Below are 17,065 nucleotides of genomic sequence, written 5' to 3'. Positions count from 1 at the left end.
CCGCCGCCGCCAGTCCCCCGGAGCCCATAGGAACGCATTGATTAAGTTTCAATGCATTCCTATGGAAAACCGCGACTCGCTAGACGAAAAATTCGTTACACGAATTGACCCGTGGAACGAATTAATTTCGTCTAGTGAGGCACCACTGTACTTAACCTGAAGCGGACTTAACCTGAAGCGAACTTTCTCATTGAAAGTAGTGGAAAGTGGATTAATCTGTTCCAGACAGGTCCGTGGAGTACTCAACCTGAAGCGTACTTAACCCGAGGTATGAGTGTAATTGGTTCCGGAGGTCTGTACTTAATGGGTCCGCGGAGTACTTAAACTGAAAATATTCAAACCGAGGCGTACTTAAACCAAGATATGACTGTAACTAGTTATCTTTACTTAACAATTTTTCCATAGTAATTGGAAATCCAGATTAAATGTAAAAAATATGGGCCGGCATTCGATGATGATGCCATTTGGACAGTGCAAAAAAGTTGCATGCATGAGCAGCCCCTATTTCACAGTAAACTGCTGTCTGGAAGCATTCTCAATGCGTTGCTAGTGATTTGTCAGACAACTATTGTACTAACTTCCTGCTCTGAATCTCACCAATGTGGAGAACAAACTTAAGTAACAATGCTATTTATAGAAAATTGGCTGTTCTATCTGGTGCACGTTTCGAATCATGGACAGAATCCAGTGGTAGCACAGATAATGTGCAATGTTAACTTTTGCCACAGGTTGGTTCAGGAATACTTTCATTTTCTGATTAAGTAATTAATGATGGAAATGTGATGTTTAAAGCCCAATATGCTGCTTGGGCATGGATGTTATTCTGGAATAAGGGAGACAGCTGTGGTTTATGATATTTTCTTTCTTCATTGTCATTCTTCCATCCCTCATTTTAGACATTTTTTAAAATTTTGATTTCAGTGATGCTTTCAATCTTTAACCTTTTCAGCTGTTTTTTATTGAACTTTTAATCCCTGCAAATCAGATAGATAGTCTGTTCCTTCAGTACCTTTCTGTTACTGGAAATCTGATGATAGCAAGCTCAAGTGTTTCTCTTAGGAATAAACGTGTGAAATTCAGGGCACAAGCATTCATTTAGTGGTGGATTTCTCTCTTTCCCATTAACGTGGAGGTTGGGGAGAGAAGGAAGGTTTATGAATAAAACACAAAGAAAATGCAGTGTTATTGATTTACCAGTTTTGAGCGTGCTTGAGGTTTTACTGTAATGGAGGGAATGCTTGCAGATTCATTGAGTTGAATCTGTAATGAACCTTTTGTAAGCAACAGAAATAAAAACAATTCAGTCCAAATGGTCTGTATTGCAGTTTTCCATTTAAAGTTGTTATAATTTCAATGAATAATTCTTCAGTTTTCTCTGTTGCCTTTTATATAACTTCCTTTCATCACTCAGCTCTACCTTTCCCCCCTCTTTAATTTGGGTTTTTGGCTCAAGTCCATAGATGGCTAGAGGGAGATCTGCATGCAAATTGCAGTTTTCTTTAACATTCCCCAAAATTCCTCTCCATTCTTCCACCCCTTCTGCATTGCAAAAGGCTTTTAAAGCTCCCCTGAGTATAAAATAAACAATTTGCATTGTTGAATAGGGGACTGTAGTTTGGGAAACTGAAACAGAAATCCCGACTGTGATATCCCCTTGGGGTTTCTGTATGTAACTGGGCTTCTTGATTAATATTTTGAATGAGGAGAAGCCAGCTTGATGGTCAACAGAAAAGAAAATGTAGTTTGAAAACACATACCTAGGAGTAAGCCTCTCTCTAAATATAGTGAGATTTCCTTCTGAATATGCATAGGATTGTGCTGTTGATGTGACTAAGAGTCTGGCACTTCTTGCTATTTAACAGAGCTTTTATTAAATCTCTTTGCTTTCTCTAAGCCAGCCTTCACCAGCCTTCTGCCTTCCAGATTGGTCTTCAGCTCCCAAAACATTACATTGAAGTTTAAAATGTATGGAGGGCACCAGGTTAGAAAAGACTGCATTACACTAGTATAGTGTTCTTCCTGCAGCTTATTGTGTGTATCATTAGATTTTTATTACTAATTAGTCTTATCTGTTTTAGGTGGACAAAAATGTGCCCTTCAATGGCTGAGTTAAATTGAGTTTCAGATTCCTTGGTTTGTCAGCTGCTTGCTGCATGGTTCTTTAGACTTGTGATTTAATGTGTCCGCTCTGATGTAAGCATCCTCTTGAAGGAAAACCCCTCTTCGTAGGAAGTCACAGGCATATGAATCTGGTTTGTCAAAGTAAAGGAGGAGGAACAAACGGGGACATGATAGCAAGCAGGCTTTAAATAAGGCAAATGACTCTGTGTGCTAAGTATCCATCAGTGTCCTTTCCGAAGAGGAAGTGACACACAAGCTTTGGCACTCTCGTTACTCAGTTGGCAGGATTTGCCGCAAAGCACAATATCTAACTGTTGATTTGCCCTTGAGCATAAAGCATTTGCTATGCAGTGCCTATAGTGAAATGGATTTTTTTTTCCAGTAAAAGGTTGCTGTTAAATAACTGGTCAAAAACGTGTTCTTTGATTTCGGGTGTTAGGAGGGCAGGATGATAATATTGGGACTTGTCAATGCTCACAGCTTCCCCCAACTGCCAACAGATGGGTTTGATTTAACTGCTATAGATTTGTTTCAGAGATAGGAACAGCTTCTTTGGATCAGACAAGTGAATGTTCCAAATGCTGCAAATTGGATCTGAATGGCAATTTCAACAGCATAAGATACACAAGTGCTCTTCTTTGGCTCTTGGCTGTTCCTATCTTCAGTCCATTAATATTTATAAGTACTTTGTTCATTTTGATACCCAGAACATTGACTTTATTCGTATGCCATTGATATTTACTGCATGGGTTTTTATTAAAAAGTGTTGGGTGTACTGGTATATATTTGCATCTAGTATCCTGTCCACACACAATCCTTCATGGTAGATTAGATTAGATTAAGAGAGTCTTGCCAAAGATTGGTTGGCATCCTTCTGTCTCAGGATACAATGGAAGAGTGCACCTTTGGGGTGAAGTCAAACTGTTGTAGAGTTACAGCACCTGCTGTGGCTGTAGAGACCAATACGGGAAGAAGAAGAGTTTGGATTTGATACCCCACTTTATCACTACCCTAAGGAGTCTCAAAGCGTCCTTTCCCTTCATCCCCCACAACAAACACTCTGTGAGGCTGAGAGACTTCAGAGAAGTGTGACTAGCCCAAGGTCACCCAGCAGCTGCATGTGGAGGAGCAGGGAATCAAACCCGGTTCACCAGATAACAAGTCCACCACTCTTAACTATTACACCACACTGGCTCTGGGAGAGGCATGTTTTGTTGCAGCTGGGGCAGATGAAGGCATTCAGTTGTGCTGATGCAGTTGTGGAGGAGTGCAGAAAGCATTTCTACTTTCTGCACTCCTCCCAGCAGTCATTCCTCTTCTCATCACTGTTCTGGATATATGACCTGACTGTCTCCAGGCACTATGGTCATCTGCAAGGGATTCCCACATGGTGGGGTTAATGCTGCCAGCCTTTATGTCACATTTGCAGACATCTTTGTAAGACGAGTTGTTCTGCCAATGGACCTGGGGCCTGATGTTAGCTCCCTGTAGAACATGTCCAAGGGGATTTTGCCATCTTCCCTTCTGTGTACATGACCAAGCTAGCGTAGACGTTGCTGAGACAGGAGTGTGAACATCCTGGGAATGTGGACCTGGGACAACACATCTTTGTTTGAGACTCTTGTCTTGCCATGTGGTGCCCAAAATCTTCCTGATGCAGGCAGCGTATGTGGAAGGTATTGAGGCATCACTCCTGGTCAGGTGTAAGTTGCCCCCGTGCCTCTACCATAAAGCAAGCAGCGTGCCCAACACGCACACCTGGTAGACCTTCATATTGGTATTGGTTGTTAGCATCACATTCTCCCATAAGGTTTTGGAGAGGCGAGCCATTGCCATAGCTACATGTTGTGCAAATGGAAGATCTTGTGCACAGCTTCCGCTAATAGGAAAGGTTAGGTGAACCTTGCCCACATAGTACAGTCATACCTTTGTTCTCAAGTGGAATCCATTCTAGAAGTCTGTTCGACTTTCAAAAACCAAGGCACAGCTTCCGATTGGCTGCAGGAGCTTCCTGCACTCAATCAGAAGCCGCATCAGATATTTGGCTTCCAAAAAAAGTTTAGAACCTGGAACTTACTTCTGGGTTTGCGGCATTTGGGAGTCACAAGGCATTCGAGACCCAAGGTATAACTCTATAAGCTGTTAGAAAGTTAGAAAATATTCATCTTGCGTTAAATAGTTCATTTAAAATGTACATTCTGTTACTATAACCTTGGTTTTTAAAATGGGATTTTTTAACAATTAAATAAATAGTAACAGGAAACATTTATAACTGAATTTGTCATCCAAGGGATACCATTTTAAAGGAAATACAGTGGTACCTTGGTTTAAGAACAGCTCTGTTTACCAACTATTCGGTTTACAAACTCCGCAAAACCGGAAGCAGTGTCCCAGTTTGCAAACTTTACCTTGGTCTAAGAACGGAAGCCAAACGGTGGAAGGGCACCAGCGGTGGGAGGCCTCATTAGGGAAAGTGCGCCTCGGTTTAAGAACGGACTTCTGGAACAGATTAAGTTCGTAAACCGAGGTACCACTGTACTCAGGCAGGGGTCATAGAATTAGGATTTAAACAATATTTTTAAATTGCAGGAGTCATATGACAAACAGTTTGTTCTTTTCCTAACCCTTTCTCCTGCCAAAAATATTGGAGGGAATTCCTATAGATATCTGCTGTCTCTTGTTATCAGTTCATTTAGTTCTGTTTACTTCCAAGAGGACAGAACAGTTTATCTTGCTCCCTTCAAATTAACTGCATGCATAGAATAGAATAATCTTATATGTTTCCTTATAAGAAGACAAGAAACAGCACTGAGAACTGGTTTGGTCTGAAGATTGCAGTCTTCTTAGCAATCCTAAAGTACTGGTTTTATTAACACCACAGGCAGGAAACAGTTGGGTTATAGTTTAGACCCAGCCCAAATCAGTAGCTTCCTCTTAAGACTGTAACTTTGTTGTTTCTATTTTCAGAATAGGATCACACAGTTCTTTATCCACAACTTTCTAGGGAACTGAGCCTGTATTTTTAAAAGGCTAATTTAGTTGTAATTTGTTGTAGTTTATAGAACAGTTTCTAAAGCAGGGTTTGCGTGTTTCTGGCTTGGTTTGAGGGACCTTGAGGGCTGCTGCCGCCAACAGGATCTTTTGGGCCTGTTGCATAAAAAGCAGGGTGGATTTGATTTAAATCAAACTGATTTAAATTACGATTTAAATCACTAGTCAGTAAGGCTTGATTTAAATCATAGTTTTCTACATAAAGACTAATTATTGCTGGTATAACTTTAATATGCAAGTAGATGAAGATTTTTAGAATAATAACTTTTCATATTAGTTTTTTATCCCCAGTTTAATAGGTGAATCATTCATATTTGGACAACTTTACTGTTGTACTTAGGAAGGAGAAAAATAATCATTACCTTAATAATAACAATTTAAATAGATTTATTCAACTGAAACAATAACATTACAGCATATGTTATTTGCTTAAACAAACATCCATGTTTGGTAACTAATTTGGCTAAACAAAAACAAAATATATATATTTTAAGAAACTTAGACTGTCAGCCCAGCCTACACATGAAAAACTTAAATACTGTCCACTCCAAACAATCAGAAAAATATTGTTTCTATTCTATTCACTAAACTTCTTGAAACTTAGCACTGAAGGGGTTGTTTCTGTATCCATAGGTTTGTAGAACAATAGGATTAAGGTCTTTTTCTCAACTCTGTTCATGTTATAACATTTTTGCTGTGAAGAAGAGACGTGATCTCTGTTGAGTCAAATTCAGTTTTGAGAACTGCAAAAGTAAACCAAGCATCTGTGATAATATCTTGTAGGCAGAGAAACTGCCCAATAATCTTACAAAAACCTCTGGAAGAGCATGGCATTTGGCATTTGAGAACCAAAATGTACAACGACGGAGACGTTCGGGAACCGAGGTTCCACTGTACCTATCTGTATTTCTCTGCCTCTGAGAGAGGATCATATGGGGCAGGGAAAGAAGGCTGAAACGTAGTGCAGTTAAGACTATACAAGAACATTAGCATTTAGTTCTCTGTTTTTAAATATGCTCTTCACCAAATGAGGAAGGAAATTCTGTGCTTATTTCTACTGCAGTAGTTTAAGACGCTGCTTAATGTCGAGTGACTACAAACAAACAATACCACCAACACTCTCTTTCAAAATAGAAGATGAAAAATGTAGTGGAGTGTGGAACTAGTGACTTTCCAGATATTGTTGGGCTCTCAGCTCTCATCAGCCTCAGCCAGCATGGCCAATAGTCAGGATATTGGGAGCTGGGAGTCCCAGCATCAACTGGAGCAGGGCAGTCAAACCTCTCAGACCAAGCAGGCCGCAAGAGTACTTTGACACAGAACCAGCATGCCACACACCGAATTAAATTTCCATATCGTAAATTAAAGTGTTCACAATACAGGTAATGATTAATATAAATATATTTAATTAAATATATATAATTAAGTACACAATTAATAGATTTAATATCCTAAAATAGTATGACATACAAAGTAATGTCTATTCCATGCTATCCCCTGCCCAAGCTACTACAGCTGGACAGAATCCTCCTACACTGCTTGCATTTCATTTTCTCTCCCCTTCCCTTCTGTACTGTGGTAGGGGAAAGAGAGCATGCCCTGCTCTGTTATCTATTAGTGGCAGATGGAAGGGGCTGATCAGAGCAGTCTCGATAGAACACCCCCCCTTCCTACTTTGGGGTAAAGGGCTAAGAGGGCAGCTGTTCCATCATAATGCACGCACACAGACAGTGTGTAGACACAGTAGCTCTACACCTCCTCAAGTAGAGAAGGAACCAAGCAGTGGTTCAAGAGGAGCTTAAGGCAAGCCGAAACCATCTCAGGGCTCAGCCCTGGAACAACTTCTTTCCAGTGGCATATGAAAGTGGGCTGCTCAGGCACAGTGAGAACTCCTTTCCCTCACCACCTAATAAATAACCCCACATAGAGGGGTGGAGGCTGCCAAGTTCACAGGGTGGGGCTTCCAGGGAGTCTTGTGCCTTGGAAGCCTTTGAGAGAAAACATGATAGCTCTGGACTGGCAAGCGAGTCCCATCCACAGAGGTGACTAGGGGCAAGAAAAGGAGCTCACACACTGAGACAAGTGCATTCAGCAGGCACACCAATTAACTGAACAGAGAGACCCACCTTGCTTTGCCCTCCCTCATGTGGAAAATCCCTCCATGTTTTTTTGTTCTTTCCCTTCTCTCCAAGTTTGTCTGCCAATGCCGGAGACTCGCGTTCCACTGCATCAGATACCATTGCTGCCACTGAGGCAGGCAACCAAGGCTTTGACTGAAATAGGCAGTGTGTGAACCGCCACAAGGTAGACTGTGGGTGGCGTTGGCGGCAAAGCAGCAGCGGGGTCTGAGGAGAAGAGCGACCTCCAGGACACATGCTTCAGTATGAAAAACACAGACAACAGACTGTCTAGTTGTCATTCATTTCTATACTGCTGCAAATTTTAAAGAAAAATCTCCACGCAGTTTACAACACATTAAGACATCAAATAACACAATCTAGAATAAAACTGACAAGAAATCTCCACAGATCGGCCAGCATGCTGTCGTGCACCAGCGTCTTGGTGCTGGGGCATGTGGGGGTGTGCATGGCAGTAGAAAACACAGCTGCACACCAACCAAATGGCGACAAGACATCTTCACTTGGCTACAACTGGACATGCTCCTAGAGCCCAGGGAATTCGGAACACTGACAGGCTTTATTACTGCACAGGTTGCAAAATTTGCTTGGCTGCAAGTAAGTTGAGAGCTAGGCACCAAGACAAGTATAAGCGGGAGTGTGAGAAGTGGAGTGCTTAACTTATGCAGGCTTTCTCCAACAACTGCTGCTGCTGTATATTTCTTCTAATTATTGACATTGTTGTCAAGGGCCACCAAAAAAGCCCTCGCAAGTCACACGTGGCCCATAGGCCATGTGTTGGATCAGCCTGATCTGGAGTATTGTGAGTGTGTCTCTGCCCTGCTAAATTTTGTATTTCCCCCACCCATTTTGAGGACCAGAGTACAAGCATTCTGAACTCTTAAAAAAAATCCAAAGTTAATTCTTATCTCGTGTGTCTCCTATTTTATGACTCTTCCATTTGCTGTGCTGATATCATTTTCTCTTAAGGAATGTGTGTCTCCTTCAAGTATCTCTACTTGGAACATTTTCTCCTAACTTCGTTTGAGTCAGCATGACTACTTGTGATCAAGCTATGAGCTTTGGAGAGAGTAGAATGAAATGTAAATCAGCAATGTTTTGTTGGATGGGTGGCTGGATATCATAGAATGGAATGACTGGGGCTGTTACTTGCATTCCTAAATACGTAGTTAGCACCTGTTGTTATGTTCTGGAAATGCACCCATACTACTTTGTGTGTCAAATGCCCCTTAAAATAAAAACCCAAAGAACAAAAACTAGGCATTCTAAATGCAATAAATTATGTTTAGTGTGCATTAGAGTATTCAGCCTTGTAAGGTATGTCAGTATTAACCTCATATTGCAAATGGAAGGATGAGAGGTTTGTTTATGGCCATCTAATGAACTCATTCCAAAGGCAAGATTGGAACTATAGTGGCACCTTGGATTACAAACGCTTCAGGTTACAAACACTTCGGGTTACAAACTCCTCTAACCCAGAGTTGAGAACGGAAATCGCAGTGGCGGTAGCGGGAGGCCCCATTAGTGAAAGCACGCCTCAGGTTAAGAATGGACCTCCAGAACGAATTAAGTTTGTCACCTGAGGTACCACTGTTTAGACTTTCTGGTTCATGAACCAGCCTCTGCCACTATGCAACAGTTTGAGTTGGTTCTGTGCTCTTCAATGCCTTGAAATAAGGCATTCAGTTGCCTAATTTAGCCATCCAGTTGAGACCTTCCAGTTCCCTTTTCCCACTGAAAATTTGCAGTGTTCTGGCTTAAAGAAAAGTTTATAAAGATCGCTTGCGCTTTTAAATGGAAGCATGGCATTAATGGTTTTTAAGTAGCAGAACTTAAAGGGAGATTATGAGTGTTGGAGACTGTTGTTTTCTTTCGCGTTGAAATTCGGTTGCCCATGGGTACAGAAACGGGGGCATTCTGTATTGCAGTTGGGTACTGGAAAAGCTAATGCCGAAAATTCCTCTAGATATGGAAGTCTGCACTATCTTGAGCTGTTTTTCTCCCTGCAAGCTGATTAGTAGAAGCCAAGGCTTAGTACAGTACTTGTTTTTCATTTGGGACAAACTAGGAATGTTTGCATCACGTAAAGCTAGGTCAGGTCTTGTGGTTTGTTTCTCCCAGCACTGGACAAGACAGAGTGAAGTGTAGTATACATTTGAGTAGTATACACCAGCATTCAGCTCACTTGCAGTAACCAGTGGTTTCCTTCCTACTGTGGCTTACTGTAAGATATGTTCCAGCCCAATGTCTGATACAGTCATACCTCGGTTTAAGTACGCCTCGGTTTGAGTATTTTCAGTTTAAGTACTCCGCGGACCCGTCTGGAACGGATTAATCCACTTTCCATTACCTTCAATGGGAAAGTTCGCTTCAGGTTAAGTACGGACTTCCAGAACCAATTACACTCATACTTTGGGTTAAGTACGCTTCAGGTTGAGTACTCCGTGGACCCGTCTGGAACGGATTAATCCACTTTCCATTACTTTCAATGGGAAAGTTCGCTTCAGGTTAAGTACGCTTCAGGTTAAGTACAGACTTACGGAACCAATTGTGTTCTTAAACCGAGGTACCACTGTACTTCTGTACGTGGGCCATTGTATACCAATAGTATACCAATAGTCTTGGAAACAATGATCATAGAATGCTTGGAAATGGTGAATTTAGAAGTTTGTATTTGTTTTAGATCAAACTGCTCTTGAGGACGGCAATCTGGAATCTGCCACATACATCTAAACCTGAAGCAGCAGAAGTGCTGGTGATGCAAAAAGCTTATTTCAGTGCCAAGACCATTCCTCCACCCTCAGTGTTTTTCAGAGAAGCAGAAGTTTGGCCCACAGTTCATCATAGTCATTTGACAGAATTCTCTGAGAGCAGCCAAGCCTCGTTGCAAGCTGCATGCTTTTCTATATTTGGTTTTGTTTAATTTGATGGTAGAGTATCCTGGCTGCCACTCCTGATGTCCAGCTATATTGCATCAACAGAACTTGCTTCTCTTTCTCTTTAAAGAATTTGTTTTTATGATGTCAGTGCTTTGATGTCTTTAGAACCAACTGTGCCTTCCCTTTTCCTCTCTGCCCAAGTTAAGCTTTTCAGAAAGATCATGTGTTTCTCAATAATTCTCAAAATGTTTTCTTGTTAGGAAGCAGAATCTTAAGTGCTTTATATTTCTTATGACCTTTACTTTAGCTGCTGTGGTGGTGTAAAGCCTTCACTTTGTCAGTTTAAACCGTTTCTTGTTCTGTGTGTACTGTAGATAATCCCTTCCTCTCTTATCATAGAGCACTTCTTACTTTAACTTTGCAGAGGATTCTGATGCTGTTCCTAAGTCAGTGGTTTCAACGTTTTTGAGTCCACGACTGCCTTGACCAACTACGTTTTTTCTGCGGCATTCATGTAGGGCTCAGGAGCCCAGTTAGGTCACCCCTTGCCTGGAGAGCTGGTAGCCTCACCCTTTTTTTGAACACCCTCCTTTGTAGAGTGTCCCCTCAGCCTTCTCTCCTCTCCCAACTCCTTGGGAGTCCTCTGGGCAGCCGTAGCTGCTCCCCCCAGGCCTCTGAGCTGCACCCCCCCCCGCCACAAAGAGAGGTCCCTCCTCACACTGGCCCACAGGGGCCTGGGAAGCACTCCCTGGCCAGCCCCAGAGTCACCTTTTGCCTGCGGAGTTTGTAGCCAGGGGTGCTGCAACAAACAGCCATGCAAGCCTTTGGAAGGCAGAGACACATGAGGGCATCAGAGTAGGGCGGGAAGGAAAGAGGTACAGAGGCCAGGGTTGCCTGCGGCACCCCTGACCATCCTTCAAGGCACCCCAGGGTGCCATGGAACACAGGCCTAAGCCATTAAATAGCGCTGAGCCAGGGTTGCATGCGCTTGGTTAAAATTTGTTGAAAAGTAATTCAAAATCTGCATTGGGCAAAGAAATTGGGACACATTGGTGTTCAGTTTTGGGCACCACAGTTCAAGAAGGATACTGACAAGCTGGAACGTGTCCAGAGGAGGGCAACCAAAATGGTCAAAGGCCTGGAAACTATGCCTTATCAGGAACGGCTTAGGGAGCTGGGTATGTTTAGCCTGGAGAAGAGAAGGTTAAGGGGGTGATATGATAGCCATGTTCAAATATATAAAAGGATGTCATATAGAAGAGGGTGAAAGGATGTTTTCTGCTGCTCCAGAGAAGCGGACACGGAGCAATGGATTCAAGCTACAAGAAAGAAGATTCCACCAAAAACATTAGGAAGAACTTCCTGACAGTAAGAGCTGTTCGACAGTGGAATTTGCTCCCAAGGAGTGTGGTGGAGTCTCCTTCTCTGGAGGTCTTTAAGTGGAGGCTTGACAGCCATCTGTCAGGAATGCTTTGATGGTGTTTCCTGCTTGGCAGGGAGTTGGACTGGATGGCCCTTGTGGTCTCTTCCAACTCTATGATTATATGAAAGGTTCTGTGGGTTGTAGGGGCAGTTTTCAGCCTTTGCCATAATTCCAATTTTGTTAACTAAGACAGGAGCAAGAAGCCTTGGAAGGCATCAACCACTAACAATCCTGTTTGGCCAGCTTTCATCAAGTGCTCCCACACATATTCAAGCAGCCATCATGAATAGAAACTTTTTATCGTAATGAAAGCTGAGATTTTCAGGATGTTGGATTATGTGCCCAACATGGAATTGTGGTATACACTCAGCTGGTTCCCTGGTAGTTCCCTATCAAAATCGAATGGGAGGGAGAAGATAATCTGGAGAAACCCTAGAACAGTGTTTGTGGGGAGTGGGGTGTTCATTCTTTCTGGCAAACAGACAAGCTTGCATTGATGGAACAATGATCATATCACTACACTGAATTCTGCCCAACCTGTTTTGAATCTTGCTGAGTAGATTATTGTAAGAATTTGGTGTGGCAACATACTATTGATATCCCACCTCTGTTCCATCATGGAACTCAAAGTGGTGTATTTGGGGTTGTAGCCAGGCGCTCGCCAAACCCAGACCAGCTCAGATTCAGCACAGTTTGGAAATAAGTTATGCAACTTTATATGTTAAAATGTGCAGAATTAGTTTGGAACAAGTTACCTTTATGCTGTAATAAATGAATCTTGAAACATGAACCTGGTAAGGCCGATAAAGGCTTTGATGTGCCAACCTCACTTCCTCTTGAACATCTCTTTTGCAAAGACTCACCTTTTTCACAGCCAATTATCTAATGTAAGCCATTCTTCCAAGGTTGAAAAATGCATTGGCAAGCACCACCTTAACTTTGCATATGGATAGACCTGCACAAATATATTCAGAAAATTTATTGCATGCTAATACAGTGGTACCTCGGTTTATGAACACAATTGGTTCCGGAAGTCTGTTCATAAACTGAAGCGTTCATAAACTGAAGCGAACTTTCCCATTGAAAGTAATGGAAAGTGGATTAATCCGTTCCAGACGGTCCGCAGAGTACTTAAACTGAAGCGTTCATAAACTGAAGCGAACTTTCCCATTGAAAGTAATGGAAAGTGGATTAATCCGTTCCATATGGGTCCGCGGAGTACTTAAACTGAAGCGTTCATAAACTGAAGCATGGGTGTAATTGGTTCCGGAAGTCTGTTCATAAACTGAAGTGTTCATAAACTGAAGCAAACTTTCCCATTGAAAGTAATGGAAAATGAATTAATCCGTTCCAGATGGGTCCACGGTGTTCATAAACCGAAAATTCATAAACCGAGGTGTTCATAAACCGAGGTTCCACTGTAATGACTTCCGGAGGGGGGCAGAGGGATGACGTTTTGCTTCATATAATTGTTTTCTGGGCTGAAGGAAACTGAATTCTTGTGTTTGGACCTGATACTGGTTTTGTTCTCTGGGTCTTGTGTACATGACCAAATAGTATTATCATTGAATGAGCTGAAACTATTACCTCTTTTGGCCTTATCTGCTGCTTAGCCACCTTAAGAGTAACTGTTCAGTAATGCAGCTTCCAAATAGTATACTGTATTAGTGTTTATATAACTTCAAGCTGTTTGAAGAAAAACTGTCCTGCTGGATGGGATTTTTTTTAATATAAAAAAACCCAGTACCATTTAATTATCACCCTGTAGAAGTAACAGCTGATGAGTCTGTAGCCAAAGAAATATTTCAATCACCTGTATAGACTGAATTCTCTTAATTTTTCTGTTGATTTCTTAATCTTTTTATCTTTGCTGTCCTAGACGTCAAGAAAGATTGGTCTGACCATGCCCTGTGGTGGGAAAAGAAGAGAACATGGCTCCTTAAAACTCACTGGACCTTGGATAAGTATGGAATACAGGCAGACGCCAAACTACAGTTTACTCCTCAGCACAAACTCCTCCGACTTCAGCTCCCCAACATGAAGTACGTGAAGGTGAAAGTGAACTTTTCTGATCGAGTCTTCAAAGCTGTGTCTGACATCTGCAAGACCTTCAGTGAGTATCTGCTGCTTATGGAGCCAAATGTTGCCTCTTCATGTGTCATTCTATCTGAAGCATTGGTCTTCTAGCAAATGCAGATTAGCTTGCTTCCTCTGGATTGATTCTTCAACTTCCTAAAGGTTCATTATTGCACATGGCCCTTGTGAAAATAGGAAAGAGCAACTTTTGGCTGGTGGAACTAGTAAAATCCCAGTCAGACAGTGGGAATCTGTCTGTTATACACAAATATATTTACTACTTGAGGAATTTATACCATACAGATTAATAAAATTCCCAGAGCAGCATACAACACTTAGCAACACAATACATTTAAAACATACAAATTAAAACCATGCAGAAATATAAAATCATAGGGAGTAGCACAAAAACAACAAATCCAGCCAAGGTCAGATAGACAGATAGATAGAAAGATTTAAAAACTCCTTGCCTTTAACCAGGTGGGCACCAGGTGAGGCTCCCTTGAGAGAGCATTCCACAGGGAAGTTCCACTAAGAAGGGCTTATCCCTGGGTAGCCCCCTGGCAAACATCATATGATGGGGAAACTTGGAACAGGAACCCTTGAGGATCTTGATTGTGAGGGCAGGTACATGTGGAGACAGGTGATGCTTCAGGATCCTACAAAGATCTGAGATAGTGGAGCGGACTGATGTCATGGGTGCTGCTGGTTCAAAGACACTACGGAAGGGGAAAGTAGTGTTATTCCCCCTATGCAGCTTGTGCAGTGAAGGAACATTGTGGCAGGCAAACAGTTCCATGCTCTCCAGACATTCCTCTTCCTCTTGGCTTCCTTATGGTACAGCCCCAGACATTTGGAGATTGTTATACAATTTAAAATAGAGTTTATTGGGGGTTTGTGTCCTTGAAATTGTGGTTTAATATGTGGATTATTCATTGGCTTTGTAAAGGAATGTTCATCCTGTCAGCATCCCATTGAAATCTGGCAAACACGTCTGGTTTCTCGTTTTGTTTAAATGGTTTTGATATACTTGTGGATGATATCTCCCATCGGCTGGAGCTCAGTTGGCTCCTTAGTTTCCAAGGGGAGCTTAAATGGAATGGGCAGAGGCGTGAGGAAAACTCCCGTGTAGAGGCTAAATCAGCCTCCTCAAGGAATAGGGCCTTCTCTGTGGCCATTCCCAGACCTCTCTCACAAGAAAGTTGCATTAGGCTTTGGCCAGAAAGATAGCAGGGATGGGGGTGAAGACCATTCTTTTTTAGAAAGGTGCCTTATAAAGAATATTCTGTGATTTGGAGTATAAAAGTTGCTGTAAGTTCTTTGAAAGACTTAAAACATGCTAATAGTTTAAGATGATATTAGTACATTCCAGAATGGACTCTCCTTCATTGGAGGTTTTTAAACAGAGGTTGGGTTGCCAGCTGTCAGGGATTATTTAGCAGTGATTCCTGCATTGCAACGGGGTTGGATTAGATGTCCCGTTGCAATCCCTTCCAGTGCTACCATTCTAGGATTCTCTGTAAGTTGGAATGGTGTTATATTAGGCACATAATTATGTGTATGGGGCGTTAGGGGAGTGGTACATGTTGCACTTCTTCTGGGGTAGTTTGTAGAGTGACTGCGGCAACCCAGGCAGATGGGCAGGGTTGGTTAGAGCATGATGGCGATAATGCCAAAATTGCAGGTTCAATCCCTGTATGGAACAGCCGCATAGTCCTGCATTGCAGGGGTTGGACTAGATGACCCTCTGGGTCCCTGCCAATTCTCCAATTTTATGATTCTATGGTGATGATGATTTGTCCACCTTTGGTCCCCACCCTGCACTCCGCTCTCACCTGTGGCTCCAAGAAGCTGTCAGTGGGCTGTCACCGGGAAACTGCTGGCCAGCTAAACCAGGTGAGGGTAGCTGATGGGTCTCAAACCCTTGGTGAGTTAGGGACTTCTCCTGCATGCTCTAGCAGATGAGACCAATAGTGGGATCAATGGTCAAGAAGGCGGCTTCTGCACATGCTGTGGAGGGAAGGGGGGGGCACATGGGGCTCATCAACCTGAGAAGGTAGCGCATCTAGGAGAAGGATCCTAAACCTATAGTGCCTTGCTGGTATCTTCAGAAGAAGAAAAAGCTAAGGTAGACTAATCCAGAGTGGAGTCCATAAGATGGTGGAATGGTGTTTTGTATGCCTCCTTCCAGCAACTCCTGCAGCCAAGTTGGTGCCAAACATATTGCTGTGCTTTCCTTTGGACCACATCATCAAGGCTGAGAGTGGGGTCTTGATGTCTGGGCAGCCCGGGGCCTCCATACACACTTTGGTGCTGTTAACACAGTGGTTTGACTTCACGAATTGATAGGGCACTTTCCCCTAAACTACGGTAGTAGTAGTCATTGTGGTTCCTGCCATGCTGGCTGGGACTGTTGGAAGTCCAACAACATCTGGAGGACACCGTGTTAACTACTACTGTTTTAGTTTGGACCCTGAGATAGAACGAAATGTAGAAAATCATTAAGTACCTGTATCCAGTGCTTTTTTTCCTGGGGGGACGCAGTGGGACACATACCCCTAAACATTTTGTGAATCTTTTATACTTCTGTCCATTTACTGTATTTATTTTCCCCGATTTGAACTATAAAATTGTGATGTTCTTGAGTCAAAATGAGAGTACCCCTAAACATTTTTTAGAAGAAGAAGAAAAGCACTGCCTGTATCCTTTGCATTTTAGACCAAAAAACTCCCCTTATTTGAAGATACTGGAAGATTGGGAGCTGGTCATAAGATGTACTGACACTAAAGGCAGATTATGAGGATGCTGTGTTTCTAAGAAAATGCTATCAAAAGGCCATTCTTTTCCCATAGATGAAAGCTGCCCAACTTGTCCAAGTTCAAATCTTATTGACTCAGAGTTCGAACTAAAGCTGCCTTAGCTCTTTAATGGTGCTTGCCTTGTTCTTTTTTTGTTGTGCTGGTTTTGGTGACATCTTTGTTGATTTGATTTGTCTCTTTTAGTGGATGTTGTGTGTGGGGTTGGGGTGTTTAAATTATTATGAATATTGGTGAATATAAATATTACAGCCCCTTTACAACAGATGTTAATAGTATAAAATGAAATCTGTTTCGTAACCCACATGTGCATACACACATAAGAAAATGTCGTAAGAAGAGGCTCACTGGATCAGACCAAGGGTTCAGCTCGTTGAGGCCAGTTGTTGTAGAACACAGGTGGGGAGAACGTTGCTGTGCTCATGACTGACTTGTGGTTTTTTTGTTGCCTGAGCCTGATCCAGTTGGATCTTCTGATGTTCTTAACACTGTGTTAAATATGTGGGTGTTTAGGTTGGTCACACACTTCCTCAGCTACAATTTATTCTAAAAGATCCTGCC

At 42.3% G+C, this 17,065-nt stretch overlaps 1 protein-coding gene across 8 annotated transcripts in view; it reads left to right on the top strand.

Moving 5' to 3' along the window:
* Window positions 1-17,065, top strand: part of FERMT2 (FERM domain containing kindlin 2) — a 94,434-nt gene that overhangs the window by 8,102 nt on the left and 69,267 nt on the right. For all 8 annotated transcript variants that reach the window (XM_035099113.3, XM_035099036.3, XM_035098956.3 and 5 more), the window contains exon 3: window positions 13,492-13,725. In XM_035099113.3, coding sequence (XP_034955004.1) covers window positions 13,492-13,725 — 234 coding nt within the window. The remainder of the gene's footprint in view (window positions 1-13,491; window positions 13,726-17,065) is intronic.

The sequence above is a fragment of the Zootoca vivipara genome, chromosome 1, assembly GCF_965207765.1.
Source record: "Zootoca vivipara chromosome 1, rZooViv2.hap1.1, whole genome shotgun sequence".
Lineage (NCBI taxonomy): Eukaryota > Metazoa > Chordata > Lepidosauria > Squamata > Lacertidae > Zootoca > Zootoca vivipara.
The sequence above is the reverse complement of the archived record's forward strand: the minus strand, read 5'-3'. Positions and strand labels throughout refer to the sequence as shown.